This window comes from Ambystoma mexicanum, chromosome 8, assembly GCF_040938575.1.
Source record: "Ambystoma mexicanum isolate Mex_15411 chromosome 8, UKY_AmexF1_1, whole genome shotgun sequence".
Classification (NCBI taxonomy): Eukaryota; Metazoa; Chordata; class Amphibia; order Caudata; family Ambystomatidae; genus Ambystoma; species Ambystoma mexicanum.
The window spans coordinates 32,149,985-32,167,645 of NC_090929.1; the positions used below are offsets into that span (position 1 = coordinate 32,149,985).

Below are 17,661 nucleotides of genomic sequence, written 5' to 3' on the forward strand. Positions count from 1 at the left end.
GTTCTTTCTTTACTATTCTGTCATGGCCCAGTTACTGAAGGGCCATGACAGAGTATGTTTCTGCCAACCCCATTTGTTGTCCCAGATTGGTTTCTAAATCTGGTTTTGACCTACTTGATCTTGATGGCGACTCCGTTTGAGCTTATGCACTCAAGTTCTTTACAGCTGTTATCCGTTAAAACAGCCTTCTTGGCCGTGAACACATCTGCCATGAGGGTTAGCGAACAGCAAAACTTGTGCTGGAAACCTCCCTTTCTGAGATTCTTTCGTGAGAAAGTCTCCCTTAAAGTCAGACCCGGAATTCTTCGGAGTTTCATCTGTCCCAGTCTATTGAAATTGATTGTTCTCTCTTTTACCCCCCTCCACATCCCTCGAGGAAGAGCGGTGTTAGGCAGAAACCTGTGGAGTTCCCTTAGGGACCACTGCAAAAGATTTAAGACTACAGGTGTTGGCAGTAAACCCACTTGGTAGCAGTCCGCACCACCCAGATTTACCTGGTAGCTGTGGCTGAGCAGTCAGACTTCCCTCAAGAAGAATTAGGCAATATGCAAAGTATACACAATAGGCAATCGGGTGCAATAATACAAGCAAACACTGACCAGAGCTTTGGTATCAAAGTATATAATTATTTATTTAAAAACACACGGTTTGAAACACTCCAGCACTCTTATTGTAAAATATTCTAAACACAGTTACTTATTGTTTGTAATATACACACCCCTTTTTCCTTATCAGATAAGTCACTGTAAAACACCACTTATTTTCATACAGAGGTGAGCGCTTAACTAGATGGCACTCTAATAAGTTTGTGAGAAAGGGAGGGAAAAAGACAGAAGATGGAAAGGTACACCACTATTCACCACTCTAAGATTCAGGAACACTGTTAGCAAGGCAGAAGAGCAAAAGTCACTGGTGAGCCAAAGTCCAAATTCCTGAAGAAGTGCCCTCACGTTCCACCTGTGGCCAGGAAGGAAAATCACGTCCCGCAACTGCTTTTGGAAGTACGGGCGATGCTCAGGAAAGGCGCCATCGAGCTTGTCCCAAAGAGGCTCTGGGGTTCCGGGGTGTACTCAAGGTACTTCCTCATCAGGAAGAAGACGGGCGGCTGGCGCCCCATCCTGGACCTTCGTCGTTTGAACAAATACATCAGATCACAGAAGTTCAGGATGGTCACCCTCCAGCACGTACTGGGACAGCTGGAGGAAGGCGACTTTCTATCGTCGTTGGACCTGGCGGATGCATACTTCCACGTTCCCATTCTCAAAAGTCACCGAAAGTTCCTCAGGTTCGTCGTCCAGGGACGCCACTACCAATTCAGAGCACTGCCGTTCGGATTGAAGTCGGCCCCCAGGGTCTTTACCAAGTGCCTAGCACCAGTGGCGGCGCGGCTGCGCCTGCAGGGGATTCACGTCTACCCCTACCTGGACGACTGGCTCATCAGCTCAAAGACGAGGGAACTCGCCGTCGAACACACTGCGAGGACTGTCCAGCTAATCACAGACCTGGGATTCGCCATAAACTACCCAAAGTCCCACCTGGTGTCGTCGCAGGTGGCCCTGTTTCTGGGAGCGAAGCTCGATACAGTGAGGCGCCTGGCGGCCCCGTCGGAAGAACGGACGAACACCATTCTAGGCAAAGTCCAGCGCCTGCTTGCCACGGACGTGGCCAGGGTGAGGTCCATCAAGTCCCTCCTGGGGATGATGTCCTCTTGCATCTACCTGGTGCGCCTCTGCAGACTACGGATGCGCCCTCTTCAAGAATTTCTCGGCGCCCGTTGGATGCATGCGACGGGCACCTTCGAAGACAGGGTCCCCCTCAACGAGGTGTTCCGGCGGGCGATTCAGTGGTGGGGTGTTCGAGCGCACCTCATGGCGGGCAAGGACTTTCAGACGCCGGCGTACCAGGAGACGGTGACGACGGACGCCTCCCTGGAAGGTTGGGGCGCCCACACCGGAGATCTCCACGCAAGAGGCCTCTGGCTCCTAGAGGAGAGGCGCCTGCACATCAACGTCCTGGAACTCCGAGCCGTGTTCTGGGCTCTCAAATCGTTCCTCCCGTCGCTCAAGGGCAAGGTGGTGCGGATCTTCACGAACAACACCACGACAATGTTTTACATACGGAAGCAGGGAGGCACCAGATCCCCAGCCCTATCCAAGGAGGCACAGGATCTGTGGCACTGGGCGGTCGCCCAGGGGATGTTCCTGGTTCCCTTCCACCTGGCAGGAGAAATAAACACCATTGCCGACTCGCTCAGCATGGAGCTGCGCGCGTGTCACGAGTGGGAACTGCGCCAGGATCAGGTGGATCAACTCTTCCGACGATGGGGCAAACCCCAAATCGACCTGTTCGCAACAGCGACGAACTCGAAGTGCAAGAGGTTCGCCAGCAGGTTTCCCCAGCCGAGAAGCATGGGCGATGCGTTCTCGTTCCCCTGGGACGGCCTATACCTGTATGCGTTCCCTCCGTTGCCGTTGCTGCTTCGACTCATCCGCCAGCTCAAGAGGTCCCGGGGCAGGATGATCCTCGTCGCACCGGCGTGGCCGAGGCAGATCTGGTTCCCGGACCTTCTGGACTTGTCAACGTCCCCCCCCATCAAGCTGTCCGCGGGCGCGGACCTTCTCTCCAGAGAAGGAGGCGCCATCCTCCATCACGACCCGGCGTCGCTGAACCTGCAGGCTTGGCTCCTGCAGCGCTAGAGTTTGGAGGCTACGATATACCGGCCAATTGCAGAGAGGTTCTTGCAAAGGCCAGGGCGTCCTCGACTCTTAAATGCTACGGTCATAAGTGGAAGAGGTTCTCTATCTGGTGCCGAGCACAGAAGATCAACCCCCTACGGATTACGGCCCCTCAAGTGCTGCCGTACCTGCTATCGCTGGCAAAGGCTGGGCTGGCCCATGCCTCCATTAAGATTCATCTGGCGGCGATCTCCAGATATACCAGAACCACAGGACGGACGTCCCTGTGGTCCCATCGACTGGTAAGAGTTTATGAAAGGACTGTTCCGGTCGTTCCCGCCGGTGAAGGCCCCGGCCCCGGCATGGGAACTTAACGTGGTGCTGACCAGGCTCATGGGGCCCCCATTCGAGCCGATGCACTCCGCCCCGATGAAGTTTGTGTCGTGGAAGACTGCGTTCCTGGTGGCCATTACCTCCGCACGACGAGTGGGAGAGATCCAGGCCCTCTCCTGCAAAGCACCGTACTTGACTTTCCATGCCTCGAGGGTGGTGCTTAGGACGCACCCCTCCTTTATGCCCAAGGTGCCGTCGGACTTCCATCTTAACGAGCCCTTGGTGTTACCTGTTTTCTTCCCGTCTCCTTCGAGAGGACTTTGCACTCGCTGGATGTGGCTAGAGCGCTGAAGTTCTACGTGGACCACACAAAGAGTTTCCGGAGGACATCACAGCTGTTCGTGAACTTTGGACCTGTGAATCAAGGGAAGGCTCTCTCGAAGTCTTCTATTTCCAGATGGCTCTCCGGCTGCATCATGCTCTGTCACCGGTTGGCTAACCGACCGCTGCCAGGCCGTCCGAGAGCCCATTCGACCAGGGCGATCGCTGCTACTACGGCGTTCTTATCTGGTGTGCCCCTGCTGGACATCTGCAGGGCTGCTACGTGGAGGTCGACGCACACCTTCACGAGATTCTACTGCGTCGATCGGGATTCCAGGGAGGAGTCCAGGGTCGGCCAAGCAGTGCTGCGCAACCTGTTCGCTTAAGGGGAGCCTGGTGAGGAGGTAAGAGATGCTTAATGTTGAGTTTTTTGTATTGCTTAATGTTGAGCCTTTTGCCACCCCCTGTGGTAGTGCATGTGTGTACTGCTATTTATTCTTATATGTATGAGCATGTGAATCCATGCCAGACCCAATGCTGGAGAAGGAACAAGTTACTTACCTGTAACTGTTGTTCTCCAGCATGGGTCTGACATGGATTCACATGCAAACCCTCCCACCTACCCCTCTGCGGCTCTTCACTGGGTCATACTGCCACTTCACGTGCTACCAAATCTGAAGATGGCTGCCAGAGGCGGGGCTTAGGTAGAGGGCAGTCATTGGCTGTGGTCAGTATGACGCAGAGATCAGTAATTGGTTACTACTACGAAAGACAGATCAGAAATGAAACTGATACTGATTTTTTCTTTACCGAGGATTCCCAGCCTGATGACGGGGAATATTCATGAGCATGTGAATCCATGCCAGACCCATGCTGGAGACCAACAGTTACAGGTAAGTAACTTGTTCCTTCTCAAATACCCAAAAGACTATAGACCTGTTGTTCCAACTGGGCTTCTCCATTAAGGAGAATAAGTCCAGTCTAGATCCCAGCCAGGTCAAGCAATTCCTAGGGGCTCTAATTCGAACAAAGGATGGCCTTGTCTTCCCCTCCAACGAGAGGGTCCAAAACATGCTGTTTCAGATCCCTCAATATGTAGCCGGTCGAGAAGTGACGGTACGCAAAGCCATTTGATTGCTGGGAATGATGGCATCATGTATTTATTTGGTTCCTCACACGGGCCTGCTCCCAATGCAAGAGTGGCTTAACAGCCAGTGGTGTCAGGCCAGCGGACAATGGGACGATCTAGTGGTTGTCTCGCAAGCCCTGGTTCTCTCGCTTTGGTGGTGGTCGAGGGAGAACCTCACAAAGGGGAACTCCTTCACCACCCCCGCAGTGGAAGCCTCTCTAACCACAGACGCATCCCTCACAGGATGGGCGGCTCACCTGTCCCATCAGACTGCGCCCAGAGTTTGGACTTCAAGTCTGGCGCCCAACCATCTAAACTTTCTGGAATTGTTGGCGGTCTTCAAAGCACTGAAGGCCTTCCAGACACATCTGCAAGGAAAGATAGTGCTGATCCTTACGGACAGCACCACGGCCATGTATTACCTGAACAAGCAGGGGGCACTCTCTCTCCAGGTCTGTCCAAGCTGTCCCAGAACATCTGGAAGTGGGCTCTCAAACACATGTTCCTGTTATCACAGCATGTACCAGGAGAACTCAATCTTCTAGCAGGCGGACTGAGCAGAGACTTCCCTCTACCCGCAGAGTACGAATGGCGATTACATGGAGACATCGTCTCCAACGTTTTCGCAGAATGGGGCTTCCCAGAGATCGACTTGTTCGCAACTCTGGAGAACACCCAATGCCAAGATTACGCCTCCAGGTACGCCCAGAACCGCTCCAAGGGAAACAGACTCTGGATAACATGGTCGGTGAAATTTGCCTACGCAAATCCCCCTCCCCCCCGGACTTCCCTTCTCAATAAGCTAGTGCACAAGATGCACCAGGAACCATTCACCATGATACTGGGGGCCCCCATGTGGGCCCGCCAACCCTGGTTCGCTCATCTGATAGAGATGTCACTATCTCCTCCAGTGAAACTACCCTGCCCATGCAACATGTTGCAGGACAGGGGCCGAACACTGCACCCATGCCCGTAGTCCCTGAACCTGGCAGCCTGGCTCCTGAGGTCATAGGATTTGGATATTTGCTGCTCCCTCAGAGATGCATGGACATTCTAAGGGAGGCAAGGAAACCGAACACTCGTTACTGCTACTTTAGTAAGTGGAAACGGTTCGTCATCTGGGGTAACATAAAGAAGCATCAACCCCGTTGACTGCTCTCCCACACACATTGTTTTATACCTGACTCACTTGCTGGACTCAGGTTCAGTCTTTAATTCCATTAAAGTGCACCCAGCTGCACTCTCCGACTACACTACGTCACAACATAAGGTGTCATGGTGGAGCGTTCCAGTTATTAAAGCCTTCATGGGGGCAGTGAAGAGAATTCACCCGCCTATATCTTACCCAGCTCCTGGATGAGACCTGAACGTCGTGTTAACCAGGCATATGGGCTCCCCCTTCGAGCCCATGCATAAAGCGAGCCTTAAGGATCTCACTCTTAACACTGCTTTCTTGACCGCTATCACCGCCATTAGGAGAGTGAGTTAACTACAGGCGCTCTCAATCTTAGACCCCTTTGTAACAGTTCACAAAGATAAGGTGGTTCTACGCACACACCCTAGGTTTGCACCTAAATTCATTTCAAAGTTCCATGTCAACCAGTCAATAGAACTACCAAAGTTGTTTCAAAACCCATCAAACTTGGGAGAGAAGAGCCTGCACACACTTGATGTGCGCAGGGCAGTCAAGTTTTATATGGAAAAAACTCGTCCACTAAGAGAGACTAATCAGTTCTTTGTCTCAGTGGCGGCAGGAAGAGAAGGAGATGCAGTTTCCAAATCCACTATATCTAGATAGATTGTCCAGTGCATCACTCTCTGTTTCTCTCTTGCTAAGAGAGAACTGCCCTTCAAGCCTAGAGCACATTCTACCCGAGGCACCGGGGCATCCATAGCTTTCATTGCAATTGTTCCTCTTAAATCCATTTGCAAAGCGGCAACCTGGAGTTCTGTACACACCTTTACAAAACACTATTGTCTAGATGCCCATTCTAGATCTGATTCCCAGGTGGGACAAGCAGTACTAAGACATCTTTTCTCCACTTCTCACAACCCACCTCCAACTCCGGGTACTGCTCGCTAGTCTATGCACAGCATGTGATTCTAAGCAGATTAACAAACATCAGAAGACATGCATTACTTACCGTAAAAGCATTTCTGATGGTTGTATCTGCTTAGATTCACATGAGCCCACCCTCCCTGCTCGGATGGAAGGAACATAGACAAACTTATTACTTTTCTCTCTTTTTTTGTACTCGCGTTAGTCATAAGGCTCCCTCATGGCAGAAAAAATACATTCGAGGGGACTGTTTCCTCCTATGTATTCCACATCTATGACAGGTAATCACCACAGCAGTGCTGCTTTGGAAAATGTTCGGCGATGACGTTGATAAGCTGTCCTCGAGGGCCTCCGTCGAGCCGACATCACCGGATGTTATAAGTAGGACGCACGACGCCTGTAGCCTCAGTTCCGTTTTTTCTGCAAACGTGTTTGCTTCAGAGATCTCGGCCCTCCTCGGTTCTTCTGTTTCTATCGGTTCTTCGAACTTGGTGTTTGTGAAGATATCATGTCTTCGTCTTCTTCTAACCCGCGGTCTGGATTCAAGAAGTGTCGGGACTGCGGTTCCAAGATGTCGCTTACGAACCCGCACGACGTCTGCCTCTGGTGCCTCGGTGAGGACCACGCCACCGAGGACTGTGACGATTGCCAGTCGTTAACGTTGAAGGCCTTGCAGGAGCGGAAGAAGCGACCTGTAGGTAGGGATTCCAAACCCCGAAAGTCTAAATCCACTGGGCTTTCGACCGATGATTCGAGGGGCGACTCTGTGTCGGCGTAAGTCCAGGTGGTCTCGGTCCCGGAGTGCTTCTGCCCATTCCTCTGCCTCTTTGTGGCACTCGCGGAAGCGCCGTCACCAGTCCCCGTCCTTGTCCGAGGACACTGCCAGACGGCGGGTTGCTTGTCCCAACAAGCATTCTTCTCCTGCCGAATGGGACACATTTCGTAAGGAGATGATGGCGATTTTTTTATTCGCAGGGCTCCGTTCCGTCCGCGCCTTCGAAAGAAGCCGGCAGGGAACGTGCTAGGGCCACCGCTCGCACGCCTTTGGGCTCGGGCGGTCTGTGCGATCATCGGGAGCTGTCGAGGTACCGATCGGACAAGGTGGATCGCTCTAGCCATGCCCTCTCCAGGTCCCGGTCCTCGACGCCCTCGAGACCGTCAGAGCCTGTGAGGTCTTCTAAGAAGACGTTGACCCCATCGGCGCCATGTCCGTCGAGGGACTCTCTCGAGGCTCCGCCTCCGAGGAAGCCATCAGCGCTGAGGCAGTCGACGGACACGCTTGGGGCACCGCCCTCGGGGCCTGTGTCGAAGCCATCGGCGCCACACTCAATGCCGATTCTGTCAACGCCTTTTGAGGAGGCTTTATCGGAGGTGCTCTGGACACCGGTGGAAACCCAGAGGAAGGCCCTGGCCAAATCGAAAAATGTGTTTGTGCCTTTTTCTGTGCCCTCATCCAGGGATTTGTTCCAGCCTCTGGATTATATTTCTGAGGTGAATGTAGGGTCTGATGAAGGTTTGGTTCCTGATGAGGTTCCTGACAAACTATTGTCTGGTCATGGCCAACTGGAAAAAGACCTGCGTCAGTCTTTGTACAACGCCAGTGGTCTGGACACCTCTCCGGAGGTTGAGTTCGGTAGGCCAAAGCCTGGCACGCCCACCGAGTCTTCATACCGGCGTCTCATGTCGAGGGTGACAGAGTACTTGGGGTGGTCTGCGCCACCAGTGGATTTTCTTCATGATGACATGACAGATACCTTGGGCCAAAGTCCACCAACTGACCCGGTACTGCCATTCCATATGGCCTTGCAAAGAAGGGTGGTGGCGGCGGCTTGGACTGCTCCGGAGAGTCTCCTGGCAGTGGGTAAATCATTGCCGAAAAAATACCGCCCAGCCAGTGGCGACCCCGGCTACTTGTCCATGCACCCTACTCGGGAGAATTTGGTGGTGCAGGCGGCTACGGCCCCGGCAAAGCAGGCGTCGTACCCTACCATCACTCCTGATAGGGACGACAATCGTTTAGATGGTTGGGTGAAGAAAGTATTTTCTTCAGGGGGTATGGCTTTGAAAGCAGCCAACTGTGTGTGTGCCTTAGCACGTTTCACTCACACTCTGTGGAATTGTGTTTCTTTGGCGGCTGAACATATTCCCTAAGGGGACGAATGGGATGGCTTTCTTGCCCTTGTACAGGATGGCAAGGATGCCATGTGTGAATCCGTTCAGTCGGGTCTGGACGTGGCAGACTGTCAGCCGGTCCATGGCGGCGAGCACCGTGATGCGCAGATTTGCATGGTTGCTGAAGTCGGGGTTTGCTCCGGATGTACAAGCCCGACTTCTCAACATGCCCTTTGATGGTGAATATCTTTTTGGCAGCAGAGAGCCTTGAGAGGTTGCAGACCTCCAAAGCTGCAGCAAAGTCGTTGAGCACTGCAGTTCGCTAACCTCCGCCTTATCGTCCTATAGGACAGCAATGGAGGGGAGGTTCCTTTTGATACTACTCGACCTTTGGTAGAGCGAGGGAAGCTGCTAGTCAGAGGGGCCAACGTAGGAGTACCAGAGGTGGAAAACAAGGTATTCGAGGTGCCAAAGCTGCTCGGGCAGTTGCCTCCTTGCCCTCGGGCACTGCCGCAGCGCTTCAGCTGAGTCATGAGGCCATGTCCCATGGTTCGCCGGTTGGGGGAAGGCTGGCGCAGCATCTTGTAGAATGATGTGCCATTACTTCAGATTTGTGGGTTCTGGAGATCATCGCCCATGGCTACTGTCTTCCTTTCCGGCAGAGGTCTCACGATAATCCACCAGGGAATCTCTTTGAAGAGTCTGTATCCGCTCATTGCGCAGGAAATCAAATCCCTGCTGGAGAAAGGCGCCATAGAAATGGTGCCTGTAGCGGAGAGGAACAAGGGAGTGTATTCCCCATATTTTTTTATCCCAAAAAAAGACAGGGGATTGAGACCCATCATGGACTTGCATGGTTTGAACAAGCTCCTCAGGAAGGACAAGTTCAAGATGGTTACTGTCTCTCAAGTCCTCCAGGCCCTTCAACTTCAAGACTGGTTAATGTCTCTCGACCTCAATGATGCTTACTTTCATGTGCCGATTCATCCCAAGCACAAGTTACCTGAGGTTCGCGGTTGGCGACTCGCACTTTCAGTTTCGTGTCCTGCCGTTTGGATTGACCTCCGCCCCGAGGGTCTTCACCAAGCTCATGGTGGTGGGGGCGGCATCGTATCTCAGGAAAGGGGGGATTCACGTCTACTCTTACCTGGATGATTGGTTGATCAGGGCGTGCTCTGCCGAGCAAGTCCTGGATCATCTGTCAGTCACCTACCACTCCCTTAACAGGCTGGGCTTCTCCCTCAACTTAAAGAAATCCCACTTGACACCTACCCAGCAGCTCCAGTACATAGGAGCAGTGCTCGCCACATCCCTGGGGCTGTTTGCCTCCCCAGGTGAGGGCTTCTCACATTCTGCAGATGGTGAACACGTTTCAACATGCCCAGAGTCTCCCGGCGTTTGAGTTTTTGAGGTTGCTAGGCCTCATGGCATCCTGCATTCTCCTGGTACCAGAGGCCAGGCTGCGGATGAGATCTCTGCAGTGGGCTCTCAAGATGCAGTGGTCGCAGTCCTCCGGCAGGATGTCGGATCCCGTTCAGGTGCCGCCCTTGGTCGCCCAGGATCTTCTGTGGTGCGCCGTCAAAAGCAATCTGATGAAGGGGGCTCCTTTTTGGCTACCCTGGCCGGAAGTGATGATCGTGACAGACACAACCCTCACGGGATCGGGAGCTCATGCCAACGAGTTGACAGTGAATGGTCGATTCAGACTCCATATCAATCTGTTGGAGCTGAGGGACGTCAGGCTAGCCCTGAAGGCTTTTCTGCCATCTGTGCGGGGGAAGAGTGTCCTGATTCTGACAGACAATACAGTGGCCATGCAGTACCTCAACAAAAAGGGGGGGCAGGGTCTCTCCCTCTGTGCAGAGAGGCAATGCAGCTCTGGTTCTGGCCCATCCAGCAGGAAATTTCAATCTCTGCAGTTCATCTGGCCGGAGACGAAAACGAGGCGGCGGATGCTCTGAGCAGGCAGAGCACGGTCTCTCACGAGTGGGAGCTGGCTCAGGAGATTCTCCTGGAGATCTTCGCCCTTTGGGGGACCCCACAAGTGGATCTCTTCGCCACCAGTGTCAACCGGAAGTGCGAAAGGTTTTGCCCGCGGGAATTTCCTCCAAGAGGAGCCTTAGGGGACACGTTCGTAGTGGAGTGGTCCATCCCACTGCTGTACGCGTTTCCTCCAGTCCCCGTCATTCCGCAAGTGCTGCGGTGGTTCGGTTTCCAAATGATCCTCATTGCACCGGCATGGGCCAGGAGAACGTGGTACCCGGACCTTCTCGACAAGTCCATCTGCCCTCCACGCCGTGTTCCCTACCGAGACGATCTGCTCTCACAGGATGGGGGGTCAGGTTCTCCATCCAGAGGTCAGGTCTCTCAACCTTCATGCTTGGCTTCTGAAAGGTTGAGGTATAAGGATTGGGACCTCCCTGAAGACGTGATGGAGGTGTTGCTTTCGGCCAGAAGGCCTGCAACAAAGTCCCTGTACTGTTGCCGTTGGAGAAAGTTCTACGACATGTGCAGGGTTAAGAATGTGGATCCTTTTTCATGTGCCATTCCTGTGGTTCTGTCTTTTTTGCTTTCGTTAGCCCACAAGGGCCTGCAAGTGGGTATCATTAAAGGTTACCTGGCGGTGCTGTCAATATTTAAGCGCTCGTCTGAGGAGTGTTCGTATTTTAAGATTGGTTTGATATCTCAGTTTCTGAAAGGGCTCACTAATGTGTTCCCACCGTCACCTTTCCAGGTGCCCGATTGGGATTTGAATCTGGTTCTAAAATTCCTGATGGGAGCTCCGTTTGAGCCTTTACATTCTTGTCCTTTGAGACTGTTGACTTTTAAAACTGTTTTTTAGTTGCAGTTACTTCCGTTTGCAGAGTGAGTGAGTTGCAGGCACTCTCTGCTAAGCCACCTTCACAGTGTTCCATAAGGACAGGGTTGTCGTTAGGGTTCGTCCTTTTCTTCTGAAAGTTGTCGGAATTTCATTTAAGCCAGAAGGTCATTCTTCCGGTGCTCTATCCTCCTCCGCATCCTGGTAAGGAAGAGGAGAGGCTCCATAGGTTGGATCCTAGAAGAGCTTTAAGTTTCTACATCTCACGCATGTCCCGGGTCAGAGTGGACAATCAGCTCTTTGTAGGATACCCTGGAAGGTGTTTAGGACAAGCTGTTGCTAAGCAGACTTTGTCTGGATGGATTATCTTGACAATTTCTGAATGTTACCGCTTGGCGGGTAAGGACCCTCCGGTAGGCTTACGGGCCCATTCTACTAGGGGTGGGGCTGCCTCTACTGCTCGGCAGAGGGGTGTTCCCATTTGTAACATTTGTGAAGCAGCCACATGGGCCTCTGTCCATACTTTTGTAAAACACTACTCCCTGGATTCTATCCATGGGCAAGATTTGGCCTTTGGAAAGGCGGTCCTCTATTCTGCAATTTAATTGGGCATTCTCAAATTCTAAATTCTTTTCCCACCTCCTTACGTTGGTACTGCTTTGGGAGTCTGTCATAGATATGGTATACGTTGGAGGATCCAATCCCCTCGAAGAACAAGTTACTTTCTTACCTGTAACGTTCTTTCGATGGGATGTTCCGACGATGTATTCCACATCGAACCCTACGAGCCTGCCCCTCTACAGAATTTCTTTTGCGATTGCAGCTTATGTTTCCGCAAGGCTTTCTGTAGTCATACTGGCAGAAGATTGGTGCCACACGTTCTGGTGAAAAAACTACAACTAAGGCTACGGACGTCGTGCGTCCTACTTCTAACATCCGGTGATGTCGGCTCGACGGAGGTACTTTAGGACAGCATATCTACGTCATCGACGCAGGACGCAGACCCCGAAAATTTTCCGAAGCAGCCCAGCTGTGGTGATTACCTGTCATAGATGTGGAATACATCGTCGGAACATCCAATCGAAAGAACATTACTAGGTAAGAAAGTAACTTGTTCTTCTAGGGGATTGGATCCTCCAACGTATTCCACATCTATGACAGACTCCCAAAGCAGTACCAACGTATGGAGTTGGGAAAAGAATTCAGAATTTTTGACTGGAACACATAAAGAGTGGCTCAAGTTAGATGATCATTCTGCGATCAGTGCTAGTATTATTCTCTTCAGCCAGTTAGATCTATCTTCTACCAAATACATCTTATTTTATGTTCTTCACCAGAAGGAGCGTTGGTTACTTTGTGTTTGTTTAGCTTTATCATTCAAGTTCTTGTTAAGAGCAGAGATGGATACCGATATTTATGTTAAGGTACATCTTTAGGTATGGTCATGATTAATGTTTGCTTGTGCTTTCATCATCATGCGTGAAGTTTAAGAAAAGCCGATACGTTGGAAAGCATGCTATGGTTACTATTCCTTTTTGAAACTCTTATCCTCATCACTCATAGTATGTGTAAGGAAAGGAGATACATTATAATGTATGCTTACATCATCTTTCTTGAAGTACAATTATGGAATGAGTTGAGAGAAAAGAAGTCTTAAGATGAAAGCAGAATATGGCTTAAAGTTTGTTGGAGTGAAGAGCCAAGAAGGCAAGATGTGTACTGCATTTGTTTTCCTGAAACTTTAAATAAATCAAAGTTTATAACTCACCGTATTGGACTAATAATTTGCTCTAATAGGAGACAACGTCATACTGAGCAGGCTGCCTGTTAGGCAAAGTTTGTATGCATTACCCTCTGGGAACACTACACACAACTATGACTACAGGTACAGTCAACCTAACCTTTGTTATACGCTTGTACTACACAGTTTTGGTAGCGTGTTGAACAGCCAGGTTTATCTCAAGAGGGGAAATGTGAGCTGTAGTGAAGTTACACAAAGATTCACAGTTACAGGTATTCAAATAAACTCTTACACTCAAGGTTTCTTGCATAAACAATTAATCATTTATCAGTCAGTTATAAAGCCTTCTTCAGAAGGGAGCAATAAAATAGTAACATACAAATATACTTCAATACTGTACACTCTGAGTTTCTGGATCAGACAAGAACCTTTTGGGATGGCCTGCAGACACAACCTACACCCACAGGGGACTTTAGTAACAAGGGTGCTGGGGACATTAATACCTTACTGTTGGAATACAGATAACTCTTTAAAAGGTAAGTAAAAGGCAAAAGTTATTAGAACAAAAGAAATGCAAATAGTCATAAGCAGGGCAAATACTTTCAGATAGTAAGAGAAGAGCCATTCAATTCAATAGGCTAAGCCAAAGTCAATAGGCCAAAGTCTTTGTATAGGATGCAGCACTTCAGGTAAGTAAATGGAAAAGTCTTTGCACAAGTTCTTATGAGTCTTTGAGAACAAGAATAATCAAATGTAGGGCCACAAGCTGATTAGACTTGTGAGTTGCAGAAGTTACAAGCACTTCCACAGTAAGAGGTATGTTCGCTTAGGCTAGTTTTACAGTACCTTAGTAAAGAAGAAAAATATGCAGCTGAAGACTTCTGTTCCTGTACAGCTCTGCAGATCTCACTGTTCCTGGGCCTCAGTCATGCACTGTCAAAGCTGGCAACCGCAAACTTTACTTTCAGTGGCTGTTTCACGTTTCAGCTCATTGCGGTAGAGCAAATGGCAATAAGCGCGGTTCCTGGCTGTCAAGGTGGACTTTTCTCACATCGGAGGTCCTGCACTCATTTGAGGGGGCGGAGGGAGGGGGGGGTCAGGCTTAGTCTGTCCTGCTTCGTGGGAGTCCGGAGGATCTTCCAAAAGCTTCAGGCCAACTTACAAGCAATGCACACAATATGCTGTCCCTCTCCCTGGCTCTACGGTTTCCTGCAGCAACTCTGAGGAAATTCAAGCAGCTCCGAGATGGGTGCTCCAGGTGGGTTACTTGGGAGTTCCAGAGTAAGAATTGACAGGACACACTGCGCCAAAGAATGCAAAGGTTTTTGACAAAATACCGGATTGTATTTATTGAAGTGAAGTGGTCAGCCTGACACATGTTTCGAGCCAAACACGGTTCTTCATCTGAGGCTGATGGACATTAGATGTGAAAATCATATATTGCAACAGAAAATAAAGTAATTCAAGCATTCATAGTTGCCATGGCAACAGATACAAGGAGGCACGGGGGTTGGGGGGTAAGACAACTAAGGCAATTTAAAATGTCAAATGAACAACGGGTTCAAAAGTGATTTACAATGTATCTGTGATACACAATGAATCATAGTAATATTGACTGGACATATTACCAGTACTAATAGGTGTGCAGGGGACGGGGGGAGTCATATTGTATGGATTCTCCACTCTTCTTAGTTACTTGAGTAATTCAACATAGGGGATACTAAGTAACCCCTCCAGCACTCTATTGTAAGATAGTGTGTGCTGGGTCTAGAAATTTACAGGACTAAGTGAAGTCAATTTCACTCCACTGCTCTGGGAAACAGTAGTTGATGCCAGAGAAGGTATTTAAACCTTGGGAAATCTGAAAGACTTCCCATGGTCACTGCGCTGAAGGTGCTTTGTGACACAATTGTAAAAGATGATGCCTATGGAGTTGTTTAGACTCCATAACCAAAAAGAAACAGTGTATAAAATCACATAAAATACATGAGTGGGGAAAAAAGGTCTCTCTCTCTCCAGGTTAAAACGATCAAGTCCTCAAAATCCAACAAAGTTGCTGGGGGTCTCTAAGGTAGAGGGAATTTGCACATTTTTGAGAATTCTCCCTAACACTGCCAGCCTGTGTCTGTGATTTGCTTAGCTGATGCCAGGCATTAGAAGCCCTTCCACTTTACAAATTTAAAGTTCTTTATCTGCTCACTTTGTCAGTCCATTCAACCAGTGACCAAGTTTCTAAGCAGGTGGTTGTTGTTGGGTAGGGGCAGTGGGAGGAAGAAATGTTCTAAGGGAAATGTTCGACCCAAGCAAAGCAGCAGGTGCAGTCCTTCTTGTTATGTCCTTTTGTGTCTTTGTCACTGTAATGGGTATGTGATGCCTTCTTTTCAGAAATGCTCCCAGCCTACAGTCACTGTGCATCTTCAGCCTGGCCAACACTGAAGCCGGACAAGCAGTCATCAACATCATGGGCATTGGTGTGGACACCATTGATGGCGTCATGGCTGCTCAACCCAACAGGTGATTGGCTGTCTGTCAGGAAAAGAAGTCAACCTTTGACCAGTCCAGTATAGTATTGTCTCCAAGCTTGCATTATATAGCAGATCTCTTTAAATCTGATGAACGGTTGCAAACGCATAACATTTTCTATCATTTATTATACTCCTGACTTCGAGAGCATGAGTTTTGAACCTAACAATATTGATAATTTTCCAGACGCATTTGCCCCAATACATCACTTTGGGTTCATTAATTCACAGTGGGATTCTTCCACCCTCGCTCATATCCCCTTACCCTTCCCCCAGACAATGTCTTATTGGTTCTGTGGTTTAGTTTTCTTATTTTCCTAGTGTTTGTCTCTTATTTGCTGTCCCAAACTGCTGCTTGTCTTTTGCATCCCAGACCTTGGATAATGTGCTGGTTTATTTCATTGTTGGAAAGTCACCTTTGTGGACAGTTCGGTTGAGTGTGGCTGCTCAAATGATGGAGGAGTCACAAAAGGGCAGAAGTGTATGGTCATTTGCGTCAATGATGCAGAACCTTTGCTGGCAGGACCGATCTAATCCACTGACCAGCATGCTTGTTAATTGGGGCTGTTGCTGATTACTGTTGGACATGATGAGCTGCATTGACCTACAATTGTAAAGTGTCATTTGATTCTGTTTGCTAACTCTGCTTTTCTTTGACTTTAGCAGCGGCTCTGATGGTCAGGGCCAGCTCCTCATCCAGACAGTGAAACTGGCTTTCTCTGTTACCAATAATGTCATTCGCCTGAAGCCACCCTCCAATGTGGTCTCTCCACTGGAACAGTCTCTCACCCAACACGGTATGCAGCTTCCCTCTGTGTTCTTTCTTTGTTCACTACAGCACCTCTGCTGAAAATGTGGAGTGTTCTGCTGTCTACCTCATCTCTTTTTGGGGTACTTGTCAGCCCTTATGGTTGCCAGTGCGAGGGGTCGCTTTCCCCTTTGCAAGATCCTATGTTTTATTGTAGCACACATCAGCTGTTCGTAAGGTGTCGCAAGGGTTCAATGTGTCATTTATTCCTATTCAACATTGTGTCCAGGATGGGATGTTGGAAGCAGATACTATTCTATTTTCTTTCTCGATTTCCTCACATGCATGTTTAACGCATAATTCCATTTTACCATAAAATCAAAATAACCATGCCACATATTGTTCACCATGTCCTTTAGTCTTCTTCCTGCTTTCCTGGGTTCCGGCTTGGAATTCCCTGCAAATTGGCAATGTGTGCATTGTGACCCCATCTGGGGGCTGGGACTGTTTTTTCCCAATCCACATTCCAGCCAGTGAAGGTCTGTTGCTGGGCACAACACTATCCACAATCGGCCAGCCTTTGTCTGTTTAAATGGTGTAGATCTTTACTATTGGTGGGCCAGGGCAAAGCAGTCCCCAGTCCAAATTTGGGATAAAAAAAGGAGTCCTGCGGCTGTTTCCCAGATCATGGATCAGAGTCAAGTCCTCAAAATACAACATCTTCACAAAGCCCCTTTTCGATGATCTAGATGGTCTGGGTATCACCTACACGAATTACGCTGATATACAGATTCTCATCCCGTTGACGGGGGATTATGGCAAGGATTAGGCCTTCGTGAACAGAGTATACCTCATCATCCAGGCATGGATGGCCTCTCACGGTCTATGCCTGAATGATGACAAAACAGAACTCCTCATTCTAGGCACCCCATCTAACATTAATAGATTAGGCCAGGACTACTACTCCTTCAAAACTGATAACATCATTACTGTGGCTAAGGCAGTCAAAACCCTTGGCTTTTAACTAGATTCTACACTAACCTTCGGTAAACAAGTAAATGCAATGGCCTCAGCCACCTCCTACACCTGCAAGCTAATCAGAGCAGCCAAGCCATTCCTTTCACCTAATAACTGTATTGCGCTAGCGAAAGCCCTGATCCTGTCCAAATTGGACTATTGTAACGCCCTCTATGTAGGCAGCAA

The 17,661-nt window shown here is 49.7% G+C and overlaps 1 protein-coding gene across 4 annotated transcripts in view; it reads left to right on the plus strand.

Moving 5' to 3' along the window:
- The window catches only part of NUP188 (nucleoporin 188), a 1,828,090-nt gene that overhangs the window by 1,064,897 nt on the left and 745,532 nt on the right, over positions 1–17,661 (plus strand). For 3 of the 4 annotated variants that reach the window (XM_069609202.1, XM_069609201.1, XM_069609204.1), the window contains exons 23-24: positions 15,574–15,702; positions 16,374–16,507. In XM_069609202.1, the coding sequence (XP_069465303.1) occupies positions 15,574–15,702; positions 16,374–16,507 (263 nt within the window). The remainder of the gene's footprint in view (positions 1–15,573; positions 15,703–16,373; positions 16,508–17,661) is intronic. The other variant, XM_069609203.1, reaches the window with a different exon arrangement.